Source organism: Vicugna pacos, chromosome 4, assembly GCF_048564905.1.
Source record: "Vicugna pacos chromosome 4, VicPac4, whole genome shotgun sequence".
Taxonomy (NCBI): Eukaryota; Metazoa; Chordata; class Mammalia; order Artiodactyla; family Camelidae; genus Vicugna; species Vicugna pacos.
Genome location: NC_132990.1, coordinates 3622179 through 3639225, shown reverse-complemented (window position 1 = coordinate 3639225; position 17047 = coordinate 3622179). Strand labels below are relative to the sequence as shown.

Below are 17047 nucleotides of genomic sequence, written 5' to 3'. Positions count from 1 at the left end.
CAACTTGAATCTAGGAAAAGCCCGAGGCGCCGTGCTGACGCCAGCAATTTAGAAAGGTGACCCTCGGGCCATCTTGCCGGGGTAGGAGGGTACAAAATGGACAAAGTTACAGCTCGCGACAAACGCAGATGGAAACTCGGGGTAGGGGGACGCGCCCAGAGAGCCCGGCTCCTGAAGGGGGGTGTGGCCGGCTGGGGCTTTTATGGGGGTTGGGGCTGGAGGCGTGTCAGCCGGGCCCGGGAGGCGCCTCTGCTGCCTGGGTGGGTGGGCTAGGACCCCCGCGCCGGGTGCCGCGTGTCCCGGCGCCCCGCCATACGCTCGCTCGCCGGCTCACCGGTGATGTCCAGGTACAGGTCGTCCCGCCGGTCCAGGTGGTGCAGTTCCTGCGACGTGGAGCTGCGGCTCTTCTTCACTCCCGGCGAGGACAGCGAGCACCGCCGCGAGCAGGGGGGCGCGGCGGCCCAGCTCGGCCGCCGCTCGCTCTTCCGCTTCATGGAGGCGGCCGCGGCCCGTCAGGGGGCCACGACCATGGCCCCGCGCGCCCGCTGGCCCGCCGAAGCCCCCGCCAGCCCCGCGCGCGGGCGCTCGGGGCGGCGGGCGCGGAGCGGCGCTGCGGCGGCGACGGCGCGCGCTGGCGGAGCCCGGCGGGGGGTGGCCGCGCAGGAGCCGGAGGAGGGGCCGGGCCCACCGCGCCTGCCCCGCTTCCTCCTGCGGCCGCCCGGGGACCCGCGCCGCAGCCCTGGCTACAGCGCCTCCTGCCGCTGCCCGCGCCCCCCAGCCCGCCCCCAGGTGCCCGCAGCCCGCTGGCGCGGCCGAGGCGCCGGTGCTGCCGCCGGCGGCTGGGGCTGCCCGGGGTAACGGCGCGGGCCCACCGCGGCCGCGGACGCTGCTGCCGAAGCGCCCGAGCACAGCGGGCCGCGGCTCCCGGGGACCCCAGGAGGGCTGTTCCGTGGAGCTTCATTCACAAAAAAGGGCCCACAACCCTCCTCGGGGCCCGCAGACTGAGGCCTTTCATTGGTCAATGAGGCGTGACGTCACGGACACGGGGCCTTTCTACAGGCAGGTAGCCGGTGACGCCATAAAGAAAAGTCTGAGTGATTCCGCCAATCAAAGATAAAAAGTGTGCTCGCGACCCTCCGCCAGTCCCCCAACTTTTCTGTTTCTTCTGTGTTCCCGGAGTTCCCAACTTCCTTTAGTGAGTCACCAAAGCTTTACACAGCTCTAGCCCAGTAACTTAACTCCAGTTCTTTGGCATGTATATTTTTTAAAGTGTTCATTTGTTTTCCGTGTAATTGCGCCAAGTGGAAGGGACTCTTTCTGTGGCTTGCTGGCTTGTAAAGGGTATGATCTATTAAACTGTCCGCTCTTAGACAGACTTAAGATAGACTTGAGTTCAGAAGTTACAAACTATGTAAATCAGCTACGCATTTTTTATCTCCCTATGCCCTGGAGTCAGATCAAGCAAGGGCTTCTTAAGGAGTCGATAAAACTATCACGGAAACACGACATACCGTAACGGTTTGCACCTCAAAGTTCGTCATTTCGCAATCACTACCCAAATTGACTCAGCAATTTTATAAAATAACTGCTATATTTTTCCTACCTGAGGTACCGACAGGTCCAGTTACTGAAGCATCGAAGCAAGTGGCGAATTTAATCCTTTAACTTTTATCTTGCAAACTATATAATCATATCTGCCCCCCCCTTTTTTTTCCTACTGGGTTAAAATAATTCCTGATCTTTCTAGAACTTAACCAAAACTGTCATTTTGGAAGGCCTAAAGGCAAATTTCCGTGGTAGCATAGAAAAGATTAAGACTGGAGGGCAGTCTTAAGATTTCATATCCCAAAAGTCTACATCTTGCAAGCTAGTCCTAATTTTTCACCAGCATTTTAACTTTTTACCCTGTAGTTCTGCAATTACTGCCAGCCTCTAGAAGTGAAAGAAGAATTTGAGTCATTCCCCCAGGAAGCCTCTCAGAAATGCAAATTTTGCTGGAGTACCTCCCGGAGGGGCTATTTGGCTTCTATTGTTGAAGGCCTTTACCTTAAGCACTGCTAATTAAGGAGGAATGGGCTGGGGGGAAAGAGGATCTATGTGGAGGTGGCATTTGAACAGCCCGGAACTAGAAACCCGAAGCTTAGTAATCATGTTCACTCTTCCACTGTTTCCCATAAGGAAATCAGTGAAGACCTGGAATTAAAAATGGTCTACGTGTTGTCTGTAAGGACAGCAAAGAAGCAATAGACTTGGGAGGCTGTGATTTTTGTGCAAGTGAGTCTAGATAAGTAGAAACCTTCCCGTCCCAGGTCCTCTGTTCTGACCTTGAAGAGGAGGCCTTTCACGTTGGACTAGAGGGTCAGAGATGGAAAGGCAGCCGTTTCCCACACTGGGATTTCACAAGAGTAGGTCTTGTTTTTTGTTCTGTTACACTGAGGTATAATTAACCTATAACATTTTATTAATTTCAAGTGTGCAACATAGTGATTTGATATCTGTATGTATTGCAAAATGATCACCATAATAATTCTAGTTAACATTGAGTAGGGCCTGTTTTGAATAGATTTTAGTGGGAGTTGTCCACTTGGCTGTCTAAATGAAAGAAATTCAAGTACCCCGTGACATTCTGTTTATTTGATACTGACTTATCTGAATGTCAAACTAAGGCTAACATGCCAAGTTCACATATCAGTTTGTTTTCTCTCACCTTCAAATACAGAGTGTGCGCTTGAAATTCCACCAAAATGCATATGATTTCACTAAAAGCACAAAAGCGTTATAAATGCAGGTAATTATACTGTTTAAGCATTTTCACATTTTACAAACATACAAGTTTGATTGTTTTGTTAGTTTAACGTCATTAGGGGAGAAGATACGGATTACACTTTGAAATTGTGCAGAAATAGCTTCCATTCTTGGGAAGAGGAAGAACATACGCTAAGCACACACTGAAGTTTAAAACCTTATTTGTGTTTTGGTTTTAGGTCATGTTTGGATAGTGATGGAAAAGTGCTATTTCTTACTGATACTTGTTTTGTGTGTGGCACTGCTCTTGAACAGATTGACTTTTCCCACTGTTTGATAAGCTGATCTCTGAGCTTGACAATCTGGCTACAGGAAATGCAGTTCAGTTTGCTTGGTAGGTTGGCTAGTTTGTTGTTCAGATTGACCGCTGATCGTAGCATTTTAGAGCTTGAAAGCATCTTACCACGTTATTTGGTGCAAGGCTGTCCTTTCACAGTGAGGACATGGAGACCCACATAAGTGACAGTGCTGGGGCCAGAACCCACATATTCTCCAGGGCTCCGTTGGTCTCTCCTTGAGCTGTTGGAGCTTGGAGAACAGCTACATCAGATTGTTATCTTCAGCATCGTGAGCAGCACAGTGAAAAGCTAAAAAGGAAAGGGAGGAAGGAGTTCTCTAAAATTGTCCTTTCTCCGAGGTAAATTCACCCTGAAAGGAAAACAATTAAGGAACATTTTCTTATATGTTTATTTTAGATCATTCATATCCTGAAAAATTTAAGCCTTACCCTAATATTAGTAGAAACTAGTTGGTAGATAAATGATGTTAAAATTTCAAAAGATATGATAAATTTCAGAATCAGTGAATTACAGCTTTAATTATGTGGAGGTAAATAATTTGTTTAACGTCAAATTTCCGTGAAACCTAGAAGGTTTAGGTAGCAGGCATATGGAAACGCGGACGCACACTAAAATCTTCACTAGCTTATTTAAGACGGGTTGGTTTTAATTCATTGGCTATCCTGGTAATCAGGGTCAATCTGAAATCCCCCCATGTTCCTGACCCTGAGACTGAAAATCTCTTAAAATTGCAAATACGGAAGAAAATGAATACACGTGTTGAGCTATCACCACATGCTGGAACCAGTGCTCAGGGCTTCACACAAATGCCCTGTTTGATGGTATTGTTCTTATTTTATAGCAAGAAATCCCTTATTTGACAGGTCTAGATAGTTATCCCAGGTCCTGTAGTGACTTTGGTTTGAAACACCCATGGCCCTTCCTTGGACTTAGCACCATTCATCATAGGTTGAGAACAGAGTTTGAAGGGATCTTTCTCTGTAGGCAGTTTTCTGAAATTGAATAACCTCTATAGTTGTGTAAATGTTGTTAAGTTTAGGGTTTTGTTTGTTTTTTTTTTTGGTGGGGGAGGTTTAGTTCATTCTTGCCTAACTTTATCTATTTTTTTATTTTATTGAGTTATAGTCAGTTTACAATGTTGTGTCTAATGTTGTAAGTTTTGATTAATTTTTTTTGGACTTCAGACCTGACCCTAACATTGTTGATTTTTAAAACAATATTCTGGATCGTTAATTTGGATTTTTTTGGTTGGTTATGTACACTTCTTCCCTAATAATAACAATAATAATAGTTAATAATAATGGAATGTCAGGTGGGGGAGAGAGAGAAGGATTCTGGTTATTTTGAGTTTTGTGATCATGAATGACTGAGGATACTTCTACCCCAAAACCAAAGAGGCCTAGGGGACTGAGCGAGCAGTGCCATAGTCCTTCTTTCACATTACTTTTTGAAAAATGTTGACGTGCCTTTGACATCGCTGTTAGGTATTCAGTACGTCACTAGAGTAGAATTTAGTAATCTGGAAAGAATGGGAGATGACACTCTCCTTGGCTGAACGCTTCTACCAAGACTGAAAGAACGTACATGCTCGTTATTAGCTTCTTAAATCTAAGTCTTATTTTGTAATAGTGCCTTTTTACCTCAAAGATTTTTTTCATAAGGAATTTGTCTTTTCTCTTTGGTTTTATTGCATATGACCAAATAAGGCATGAACATGTGAATGTATTTTTTAAAAATTTTAATGAGTAGCAGAAATATGAGGAGGGAGGGTATAGCTCAATGGTAGAGCATGTGCTTAGCATGCATAAGGTCCTGGGTTCAATCCCCAGTACCTCCATTATAAACAAACAAACAAATGTAATTACCTCCCCCCAAAATAAAAAACCAAAAACAAAAAGAAAGTTTTTAAAGAAAGAAAGAAAAAAAAAAAGAAATACAAAAGGAAGTTCTCCTTCACACCCAATCCTACCCTCATAGGTAACCACCCTAACAGGCTATATTAAACTTGAAAGATTTTTTAAAAAAATAAATTGGTTCATACTGTGCATATTGTTCTATGAACTTCTTTTTTCACTCAACACTGCATTTTGAAAATTTTATCAGTCCTTGTGGCCAATTTGAGCCACTCTAATGGCTGCATTGATTTCCCTTGTGTGTTTTCCACGATTTACTTTCCTATAGATGGACACTTAGCTTGTGTTGTGTGTGTGTGGGGGGGGTGCTATTACAAACAATTCGGCAATGACTATCCTAACATATGTCTAGCCACAGGAGATGGAATTTCTGGCTCAGAGGGTATTCACTTTTAACATTTGCATAGATACCAACAGTATTTTGGGGTTCCTGTTTCCCTCCACCCACACCCTGACATCACTGGATATATTCAATATTTTTAAGTTTGAGAATAAAAAATGGTATCTGTTATTTTCATGGCACTTCCCTGATCACTAGTGAAACTAAGCGTATTACAAAGGCCTCATGAGATGTTTACAGTAAATGTTCTAAGAATTCCTTATCTTTTATGCCCTTGGCTCATTTCTCTATTCGTTTTCATTTTCTTTTAGATTGAGGGACTATTTATATATTATGGATAGCAGCCCTTCAACCTCTGCTGATATTACTTATCTGTTCTTTGTCACATTATGCTATTCAGATTGCTACAGAAGTTTCCTGTTTTACCGTCAAATCAATTTTACCAACTTTTTAAGGCTTCTGGAGGTTGTATCTTGTTTGTCCCAAGCCCACTTTTAAAAAAATATTCTTTGAAAAAGAATATGAAAACGAATAGGTATATGTATGTATCTGACAGAAACATGCTGTACACCAGAAATTGACACCTTGTAACTGACTATATTTCAAATAAATAAATACATACATACATACATACATAAATCGCAGAGTGAATAGTCAAATAAAATAAAACAGAATAAAATTGTTTTGACTGGAGATAGATATCAAATAAATTAACAGCATTAGTCTCTTTTAAAAAATGTATTCTTTATTTTCCTCTATTTTTTAGAGATGTTATCATATTTAGCCTTTTAATCCACCTGTGCTTTATTTGGAGGATACAGGATAAAGAGGGATCTTTTTTTTTTCCCCAGCATTTTTTATTATATAGCCCGTCTTTTCCCCAGTGATTTGAATTGCTACCCTTTTATATGAATAGTTCTCACATACACCGTGGCCTGATTTTAGTCTCTATTCTTTTTTATTGATCTTTTATCTATTTCTGTGTCTGTGCACGCTGTTTAGATCACTGTAGCTTTGTCGTATGGTTTGGTGTCCAGTAGGATTAGTTCCTCCTTACTGTTAATCTTTTCCAAAAATGTTCTTTTTAATACAGCTATCACCACCTTAAACCAGATGTTCAGTGTGGCCTCTGAAGAGTGAGCCAGAAAGAGGTGATGTGCCTCTGGACCAACACCATCACCAATAAAGTACTGGAGCCAAAAATGTTTACCCTGAATCTAATCAAGCCTTGAGATCTGATTTCTGTTTACAGGAAATATAGCGGGTAGAGAAGCAAGTTAAACCACCTATACAGGGAAACAGTCTAAGAAATCCTGAATGTGGGGCTTTCTAAAAACTGTTTCTTCAACAAGCAAATGTCAGAAAAGAACTGGGGACAGCTGAGGGAGGGGATCTGCAGTGAATCAAAAGAATCTTAAGAGGCATAACAACCAACTACACTGCATATGCTCGCCAGCTGTAAATGACATGTTTAGGACAACTGGTGACATTTGTTTTTTGTTTGGGTTTTTTGGGGGGGGAGGAATATTCTTTTTATTCTTTTCTATTTATGTATGTTTTAATTGAAGTATAGTCAGTTTATGTTGTGTTAATTCAGTGTGTACAGCATAACGTTTCAGTTATGCATATACATACATATATTCATTTTCATATTCTTTTTCCGTATAGGTATCAATGGACCTTTTAAAAATACCATCCATGCAAATGTGAGCATGGTTCCCTGTGGCAGGCCTTTATGCAGACCGCCCACCTTGCCCCTCCAGTCCTTGCCCCCCTCTTCCCTTGTCCCTGCCAGCTCCTCTCCATCGTCTCTGACACCCCTTTGGCGCCACACCTCGGCCTCTGAACCTTTCCTCCTGCTCTCTTACTCTGAGTTGAAAGATCTCTGTTGCCTGGAGTCTTGGTCCTTTCATTCAGACGGGACTTAGCAAAATTGGACTCCGCAAAATTTCCTGCAGAACCACGTTGTCCCTGCCTTTGTCCGCAGCTGCTGGGCTAAATCCAGCAGGCCTCCTCCCACTGGGGCTTGGTGATGGCAGGACAGAGCTTGAGAAGCTGGTAATCAAGAAAGATAATCAGGCAATCTGATGTAGCTAATAGCCTCCTTCAGTTTACTACACACATTTTTCTTTCCAATTGTTAGAAGACAAGAAAGATATCCTTGTCTGACTCTGCCCTTATCCACACAGTTAGAAGTAAATTAAAGGCATCAATTTCAAGTCACTTCTCGACTTGTAGAAGTGTAAAAGCAATTTATTCTTTATCTCCTGTTGTGGCTGGGAAGGAAATTCCCTGCGAAGATTCTTCCAGCTTTTAAAGAAAACTAGCTACCGATGTTAATACATTGGATGATTTTTCTCTCTTTTTGTTACAAATTTTCCCATCCAGGAGGGAATCCTAGCCCAGTCTCGGTTCTCCACTCGCACACACTTTCCCATCGGAGTAGGGAAGCAGTAATGAGTCAAATGCACAGAACTGTAGTTTTAAATTCTTACATGGGGGAAGATTTTCATTATTTATAATTCTTTTCCCCTTCAATGATACCAGAGCACAGATGGGCAGATTAAGCTGGATTCACCCTTCATTTCCTCTTTCCATTTTTAAATACAGATTCAAGTGAGCAGTGACCTGTTTTATCCAAAGTTAGGGGCTATGCAAAAGATAAAAACAGAAGTCTGAAATGATCCGTAATATAGGCAATCAGTTTCTGATTATTATTTGTGAAGGTGAATTTCATTTAACAGTATTGAAAGAAAAGCAATTATATTTTCACATTTGATGTGTTCATTCTTATAGCTTGTGTACTACTAAAAATTATATTTAAAAATGTATGCTTCTGACTTAAGTCTAGCTGTCAAAATAACATTAAAATGTGTTTAGAGAGTCCAAGTGATGCATTTGGGGATCAGACTTGTCCTGGACTATGTTCTGCTCTGCTCCCCAGAAAACTTCCAAAACAGCAAATCTAATTGTATCATATTATCAATTAAAATATTCTAACAGCTCCTTGCCTTGTGTAGGAAAGGTCTTGAGTTTCTTTTCTGGACCATCGTACACATTTCTATGACAGTCATCTTTTTGTCCTTTTTTCTTCCAGTGTTCGTGACATAGAGTTGACATACAGTGCTGCATATGTTTAAGGTGTACAGCATAAGGATTGGGTTTTTTAAATTTTTTTTAATTCATACCTATGGAAAAGTTAATTTAGGGGGAAAAGCTTAATATCTGAACCATCTGAGAGTAAGTTGCAGACATCACGACTGTGTCTCCTAAGACCAGGGACATTTTCTTACATGACCACAACGTCATTGTCAAATTCAGGAAACTTAACATTCCTACAATGTCACTGAGTATTTAGTGCATCTTCCCCACAATTCACCAGTTGCCCTAACAGTGTCATATATAACATTCTTTTCCCGGACCCAGGAAGCAGTTCTTTTCCTAAGGATTAACATCAGGGTGTACATTTTTGCAGGAGCTCTCTGCTTCAATGGTGCATCCTTGATGTATCTGATTAGGAGGCCCAGGATGTCAGTTTGTCCCAATCTGGGTAATTCATGAGCTTTGATCACTGGGTTCATTAAGGTATTGCCTGTCAGATTCTTCCACTTGAACGGTGCAATTTTTCTCTTTGTAATTAATGAACGATTTGTGGGGAGCTACTTTAAGACCATGAACTTCCATGCAATGATTTATTAATGAGTTGTTACTGTACTGGTGCAGACTGGTGATTTTCTCAATATGTCCTACATTCATTCATTGGCATTCTGTGGAAAAGAAGAGCTTTCTTTTCTCCCCCTTTTATGTGTGTATACGTATTTATGTATGCATGTAGGTGGGCAGATGCATGGATTATGGGTTTGTGAGTTCTTGTTTTCTGCAGTGCCTTATAATCCCTTACTGGCATTATGTATTTTTGATCTCAAATTGTCCCAGGGGAGAAAGTATTCCTCAGTGGTAGAGAGGTGCTTAGCATGCACGAGGTCCTGGATTGCCCAGTACCTCTGGTCAAATAAAGGAATAAATCTAATCGCCGCCCCCCCCCAAAATAGAGACTCAAATTGTCTGAGATTTGACAAGTGGGTGGCCCTTCCTACTAGCTTCTGTGTCCTTCTGACATGTCCCCATCAGTTTTTGAGTGCTTTCTTCTGTTCTGGCACAAGGAGTTCCATGTTTAACTTGTCCTTTCCTTGCCCTGGCCTTGGCAACAACCATTCTTCCGGGAAGGCCCAGTTCCCTTCATGGGGTAATGTTCTTTAGACGTATACAAGGCCTCTGTGACCTGGCCCTGCCCTCCTGTGCTAACTCCCCTCCTGTGGTCTGTCACGCCCTCCTGTGCGCAGCCACGTGGAGTCCCCAAAGTGCCCTGCTCCTCCAAACCCTTACTCTTGTCTATGCTGTGCCCTCTTGCTCAATGATCTTACCACTACTTTTCTGTGTGGCCATTTCCCACTCTTTTCCACCACAATTCAAGTCCTAAGTGATGTGTGGTCTTCTCTGACCACCTCAGAGTCCCATCCCCCTGCCCCCCAGCACTTCCTCTGTAACTCCTCTCACGGGGTAGAAAGAAGGCATCTCTTTTTAATGTACATTTGCCAGATTACTGGTGTAACTGGGCCTCTGTGCTTTGTATGTGGGAATTAAAAAAATAATACTGTTCAAGCTAACTTGAGAACTGGAATTACTGAGCAGTGAGGTTCTTTGTGGTACTGAATCTTCTATAACCAATTAGTATCAAATAATGTAGAGGTTATAGTGCAATGATAATTTAGATTACTATTACTTATAAAAATAACAATTTATTTATTAAATAGATAATATATCCATGTGGATCAAAATTCAGAAAGTGCAAAGCAATATATAGTAAAGAATCTTCATTCCACTGGGGTCCCTGAATCACCTAGTTGCCTTTCTATAGGTAAATGTTTTCCATTTTTTTTAATGTATTCAGATTTAGTCTATGTACATGGAAGTATATGTAGGTTATATACACTGTGTGTGGTTCACTTTTATATCTTAAAACAAAATGACGTAAAAAATTTACAAACAGAATGACTTTTATAATTTTTAACAAAGATATATGTGATGACATTGTAGCCCGCTGATTGTAAATCAATGTTAGAATAATTTCTCAACGTTAAGAACTGACTACATTTTTCTCCCTGAAAAAGTGGCAGGAAGATGCTTAAATTGTTTATCTGTGGTCAGAGGTCTCTCTACCAGAATGTCTGTGGTACTGTATTTTATTATCCTCATCCCAAAACATACATGGATCAGTTTCAAATACATTTCTGAGATGGAATTGACATAACATCATACTAGTTTCAAGTGTACAACATATGATTCAGTATCTGTATATATTGTGAAATGATCACAAGTCTAGTTAACATTCGTCACCATACATAGTTATAAAATTTTTTCTTGTGATGAGAACCTTCAAGATCTGTATTTGAATAACTGTATTCAATTGTGCAACACAGTTATTAACTATAGTCACTATGCTGCATATTACATCTCCATGATTTATTTACTTTCTAACTAGTAATTTGTACCTTTTGAACCCCTTCATTCATTTTGCCCATTCCCCCCAGCCCTACCTCAGGCAGCCAACAATCTATTTTCTGCATCCATGAGCTCATTTTTTTGTTAGTTTTGTTTTGCTTTTAGATGCCACATATGACCGAGGCAGACGGTATCTGTCTGTCTGACTTATTTCACTTAGCATAGTGCCTTCAAGTTCCATCCATATTGCTGCAAATTGCAAGATTTCATTCTTCTTAATGGCTGAGTAATATTCTGTTTTATATGTACGTGTGCGTGTATATATGTGTATATATATACACCACATCTTTATCCATTCATCCATTGACAGACACACTTAGGTTGTTTCCATGTCTTGGCTACTGTATATAATGCTGCAATGAATATGGGGGTACAGATAAATCTTTTCAAGATAGTATTTTTGTTTCCTTCAGATAAATACCCAGAAGTGGAATAGCTAAATCTTATGGTAGTTCTATTTTGAATTTTTTGAGGAACCTCTGTAGTGTATCCATAGTGGCTGCACCAATTTACCTTCCCACCAACAGTGCACAAGTGTTCTCTTTTCTCCACATCCTCACCAGCATTTGTTATTTCCTGTCTTTTTTGATACTATCCCTTCTAATGGGTGAGAGGTGATTATCTCATCTGGATTTGCATTTCTCTGATAATTATTGATGTTGACCATCTTTTCATGTACCTGGTGGCCATCTGTATGTCTTCTTGGAAAAATGTATCCAAAACATTTTTTTAAAGCATTTTCTTTTGCTCCATTTTTCCTCTTGTATGGCAAACAGAACTAATTCACGTAGGCCCTCATACTTGCCAGTATAGACACAAACAACAAAACATCAAAATTTGAGCTCTCCGTTTAGAGAGGAAAGCACACTGGTTAAAGCAGAAAGAAAGATGAATGTTGTGCTTATAAGGGACGTATGCATGTTGCGTGGAAATACGAAGCTGATTTTCATTTACATCAATCAGTATATACATTTCATATATGGCATTTTAAGTCCTTAGGAGTCAGAGTCTGGAAATGTCAGTGATTATAGGCTGCTCTCAGTGAAGTTCAGGAACAGGGCTGGAATTATTTCTAAAGGAGCCTTTAAAATATTCTGAGTGCTACCTATTTTTAAAAAATGGCATTGTAAGAAGATTGGCATAATATTTAAAATAATTTTCTAAAAACAAGCTTTACTTCCAAAGGCGCTTTGATCAAATACTTCATCATGATGAATAAAGCTAATTACACTGTGGGCTTTGTGAGCCGCTTTTAAAAATTCATGTACAGACCTTCATCAAGCAGTTTAGTCTCCTGAATTCCCCCTGCAAGTCTTTCTTCAAACCTCTGTGAGGTTTACTGCACCCTGTAGAGAGCTATTTATTTAATATTCTATTTTGTTGGTTATCCTGAAATTCTGCCTGCCCTCCCTAAATATGTTTTGAATGATTAAAGGCAGAAATTCTGCTTTATCTGCCCCTCAAATCTCCCACAATACCTAGCACATAATTGGAACTCAGAAACATCTTTCCCTTGATTATCAGACCATATCACCCATGAGGCAGAACCACAGCACAGAGCCCAAACAAGACACTCCTGTGTTATGGTTCTAGGTAGGAACTGAAATTAGAACTTAAAAAAAAAAAAGTAGAACTTAATAAACCTACATGTTCTAAAGGTATAGAAAGTATTTTTCCACTTCCCATGTATAAAGGTAAAATTGATGACTACTGTCTCATGCAAAGCATAGCCAACAGGGGGAGGGTACAGCTCAGAGGTAGAGTGCGCGCTTACCATGCACAAGGTCCCAGGTTCAATCCCCAGTGCCTCCATTAAAATAAGTAAGGAAATAAGTGAACCTAATTACCTCCCCCCAAAAAAAAGTTTTAAGAAAAAACAACAGAGCATAGGCTGTAAAGGCAATTATTGGGTAATAATGTAAGGCATAAACCAATTAATACATCTTCAAAACAGCCATGATACATATTTTTAAAATATATGTATGTGTATGTATAAATATGTATGTGTATATGTATATACATATATACACACAGACACATATATTTAATTTTCAAAAGTACTACACACCATTTAAGAATACAAAAGGGGCCACTTGCAACAACACAGATGCACCTGGAGATTGTCCTTCTAAGTGAAGTAAGCCAGAAAGAGAAACAAAAATACCATATGAGATCACTCATATGTGGAATCTAAAAAGGAAAAAAGAAAAAAGAGGACACTAATGAACTCATCTAGAAAACAGAAACAGACTCGCAGACATAGTAAACAAACTTACGGTTACCAAGGGGGAAAGAGAGTGGGAAGGGATAAATTGGGAATTCGAGATTTGCAGACACTAACTACTATATATAAAATAGAAAAACAGCAAGTTTATACTGTACAGCACAGGGAACTATATTCAATATCTTATAGTAACCTATAATGAAAAAGCATATGAAAGCAAATATATGTATGTTCATGTATGGCTGAAACATTAAGCTGTACACCAGAAATTGACACAACATTGTAAACTGACTATACTTCAATAAAAACAGAAACAAAAGGTATAAAGAATGACACAACAGCCACCCACATACCCACTACTCCCTTAAGAAATGAAATGTTACCAACTCAGACATAGCCCCCCATAGCCTTCATCATCATCCCCCCAAATATATTTATTATCTTTAATTTGCTATTTATCATTGCCTTGCATTTCTTTAAAACTGTAATACATACATAGGTATCCTTAAGCAATGTATACTATTTGAAACTTTATACCACAATTAATTCATCCATTTTCCTGGTGATGGACATTTGGGATGTCTCCAGTTCACAGCTATGAACAAACAATGTTGCTATAGACATTCTTGTGCATTTCAGCTGGTTTAGCACTATACATGTTTTTAATTTTACTAGATATTGCCAGATTGTTCTGCAAATTGTTTCTCCAATTTATGCTCTCACTGTCAGTGTACGAGGGTACCCATGGCTCTATACTGCCAATGCTTGTTATTCTCATACTTTTTATATTTGGACAAATTTCAGGAGTATAAAATAGTATCTCATAGTAGTTTTAAGTTGCAAGTCCTTAATGGCTAGTGAGGTTCAATACACTTTTCAAAGGTTTTTTTTTTCCCTATGAATTGGTGGTTGTATAGTAAAGAACATGGTCTTTCCCACATAGAGGTCTGGCCTTTGCTCTCTCAACTTCTAAGCCCTTGGAATGCCTGACAGGAGTGTTTTTGTTTGCCTGGGAGCCTTGGGTCGTACCAGATAGACTCATGATATGATTAGCAATGTAATTTATGGCCAAACCACTATGGGAAATGAAAAATTAAAAATAGATCTACCGTGCAATCCAGTAATTTCACTTCTGGGTAAAGGAAATTAAAACAGGATTTTGAAGAGATATATGCAGCATTAGTCACAATTGCCAAAATGTGAAAACAACCTAAGTGCCCAACAACCAATGAATGGATAAGAAAGATACACACACACACATACATACACACAATGGAATATTACTCAGTCATGAGAAAGGAGGTTATCCTGCCATCTGTGACAACACAAATGGACCTTGAGCACATCGTGCTAACTGAGATAAGTCAGACAGAGAAAGACAAGTACTGTATATCTCTTGGATGTGGAATCTAAAATAGTCAAACTCATTAAAAAATTAAAGAAAACCAAGAATAAATGGTGATTACCAGGGCATGAGAGGTGGGGGGATAAGATTGATGTTGTTTAAAGGTACAAACGTGCAACAAGTGGTAAGTAAGCAATTGAGATCTAATACACAGTATAAGGAATATAGATAACAGTACTGTACTGTCTATAATATGTAATATAAATTTTGCTACAACTGCAATCATATTATAATATATATGTATCAAAGTAACACATTTGTACACCTTACATTTACACAATGTTATATGTCAGATTTATTCAATTTTTAAAAATGCAACTTATAGTAGAAGTTTTGAGTCATGTGGTATCAGCTTAACCTCCAAAGGGGCTGTAGACTGAGGCCAGCCATGTGGGCGTTGACCATGGAGCCCCAGTAAAGACTCTGGGTACCGGCTTACATGAGCTTTCCTGGTTAGTGGTACCCATGCATACGGTCACTCATCGATGCCAGGAAAGTAACCCTGTCCTGAGTCCAAGGGGAGAGGGCAACTGGAAGTTCTGCATTTGGTACTTTCCCAGACTCCGCCCTACGTGCTTTTTGCCTTGGCTCATTTTAATATTTTAAAGATTTTTAAGTCCTATTGATTTTAATCCTTTCCCTATGGTAAACTGTAACTGTGAATAGAACAGCTTTCAGTGAATCCTGTCTTTTTAACAAATTATCCAACCTCAGTATGTTTTGGGACCCCCCTGGTGTCATAAGGGAGGATGAACTTGTGCACTGTTGATCTCTTTTCTATTACGTTGTTTATCTTGTTTAAAAATTGATCTGTAGACGTTCTGATGTATTCTTGATGTTAACCATTTTTTGTTGTCAAATGCATGGCATATATCTGTTCCCAATTTCTTTTTTTTTTTTTTTTTTGCTGTCCATTGATGAATGAGAAGATTTTTATTTGATTGAAAGTCTCAATCTTTATGATTTTAGCATGCTTTCTTTAAATCTTATTTAAAGATTTCTTTCCTACCCGAATTTCAAAAACACATTCTCCTACAGGAAATAAACATAGAAACATTTTGTTTTCCACCATTAGGTCTTTAATTCTTGTCGGGTTTGTGTGTTTGGTGTGAATTAGGAATCTCTATGGAAGAGAATTCGATTTAGCTGGAAATAATAGTCACTTGAAAAAACAGTGGCTCACAAATATTGCACTAGGGCATTTATCTTATCCTATGGTAATCAAATATCCCAACACGATTTATTTATTAATACTCTATCCTTTATCCAGTTATCTGCAGCATGGACTTGGTCATGTATCAAGTGTCTACATATGTGTATGTTGGTTTCTGGGCTCTCTATTCTGTGTGTATCTGTATCTTGTCAATTCTACGCCATCTTAATTACTATGGCTGTATTCTGCATTTTGACATCACATAGAACTTCATGCCTCTTGTGCTTCAGGAATGTTTTAACTGTTCTTGACTTTTTGCTCTTCTATATAAATTTAATAAAAAAATTTTTGGGGGGGCGGGGGAGCTAATTAGGTTCACTTACTTATTTTTAGAGGAGGTACTGGGGATTGAACCCAGGACCTCATGCATCCTAAACATGAGCTATACCCTCCCCTTCTACGTAAATTTTAGAAACAACATTTCAAGTTCCATGAACAATTCTGTAAGAATTCTGTTAGGTCAATTTGGGAACAACTAACATTTTTAGGATAATGAGAATTTGTCTTTATCAATATATATCTACATTTATCAGGTCTTATAAATATTTCTTTAGTAAAGTTGTATGATTTTCTCAAGTTTAACACATTAGATTTATTCCTGGGTTTCTCTTAAGTTTTATTCCTCTTACAAAAGATTTTTAAATTAGGTTTTCTATTTATTAAGGGTATGTAGAAATGCAGTTGAATTTTGAATATTGATATATTCAGCAACTTATGTTATTAATTCTAAGAATTTGTCTCTAGCTTCTTTTTGGTTTTCTATGTAGACAGTTATGGCATATGTGACAAATAAGTTTCCATTCTTTTCTAATTCTTACACTTTTTGTTTGTTTTATTGTGGTTTTGCACTGGCTAGAACTCTGGTGTAATGTCCAATATTAGCAGTAATCAGACAATGAAACTGCAGTGTGGTAAGAAAACATGGTCTGTATGAACGTGGGTCTGAAATATATTGAGATTTAGTTTAAGGGATAATATATGGTTAATGTTTTATATTCTTGAGGATATGTTTTTAATTATTGTTCTGATTTGCTCATTATATCAAGCTTATGTCTGTTGTTCAACTACTCTTTATCGTTTTTAAAAACATTTTTATTTGGAGAGGGGAGGTAATGAGGTTTTTTACTTACTTATTTATTTTAATAGCAGTCCTGGGGATTGAACCCAGGACCTTGTGCATGCTAAGCATTTGCTCTACCACTTGAGCTACTCTCCCAACTGATTTTTATCCTTAATTATTATTTTATTTATTTTACTTGCTTTATCCATCAATGAAGCTGATCACC

General features: G+C 39.4%; 1 protein-coding gene and 1 long non-coding RNA gene across 9 annotated transcripts in view; one reads left to right on the top strand and one right to left on the bottom strand.

The window, feature by feature from the left end:
* Positions 1 to 663, bottom strand: part of CDC14B (cell division cycle 14B) — a 94743-nt gene extending 94080 nt beyond the window's left edge. For 2 of the 7 annotated variants that reach the window (XM_072959139.1, XM_072959141.1), the window contains exon 1: positions 335 to 558. In XM_072959139.1, coding sequence (XP_072815240.1) covers positions 335 to 494 — 160 coding nt within the window. In that variant the 5' untranslated portion in view covers positions 495 to 558. Of the gene's footprint in view, positions 1 to 334 lie in introns of all 7 variants that reach the window. The other 5 variants (XM_072959145.1, XM_072959140.1, XM_072959138.1 and 2 more) reach the window with 4 other exon arrangements.
* A 454-nt stretch (positions 664 to 1117) lies between these two features.
* LOC140695961 (uncharacterized) lies at positions 1118 to 6578 on the top strand. 2 transcript variants are annotated; one of them, XR_012071822.1, is made up of 3 exons: positions 1118 to 1195; positions 2720 to 2788; positions 6451 to 6578. It is a non-coding gene; the product is annotated as an uncharacterized lncRNA (long non-coding RNA). The 2 variants fall into 2 exon arrangements; XR_012071821.1 differs by lacking the exon at positions 2720 to 2788 and having other exon boundaries at positions 1125 to 1195.
* The last annotated feature ends 10469 nt before the right edge of the window (positions 6579 to 17047 follow it).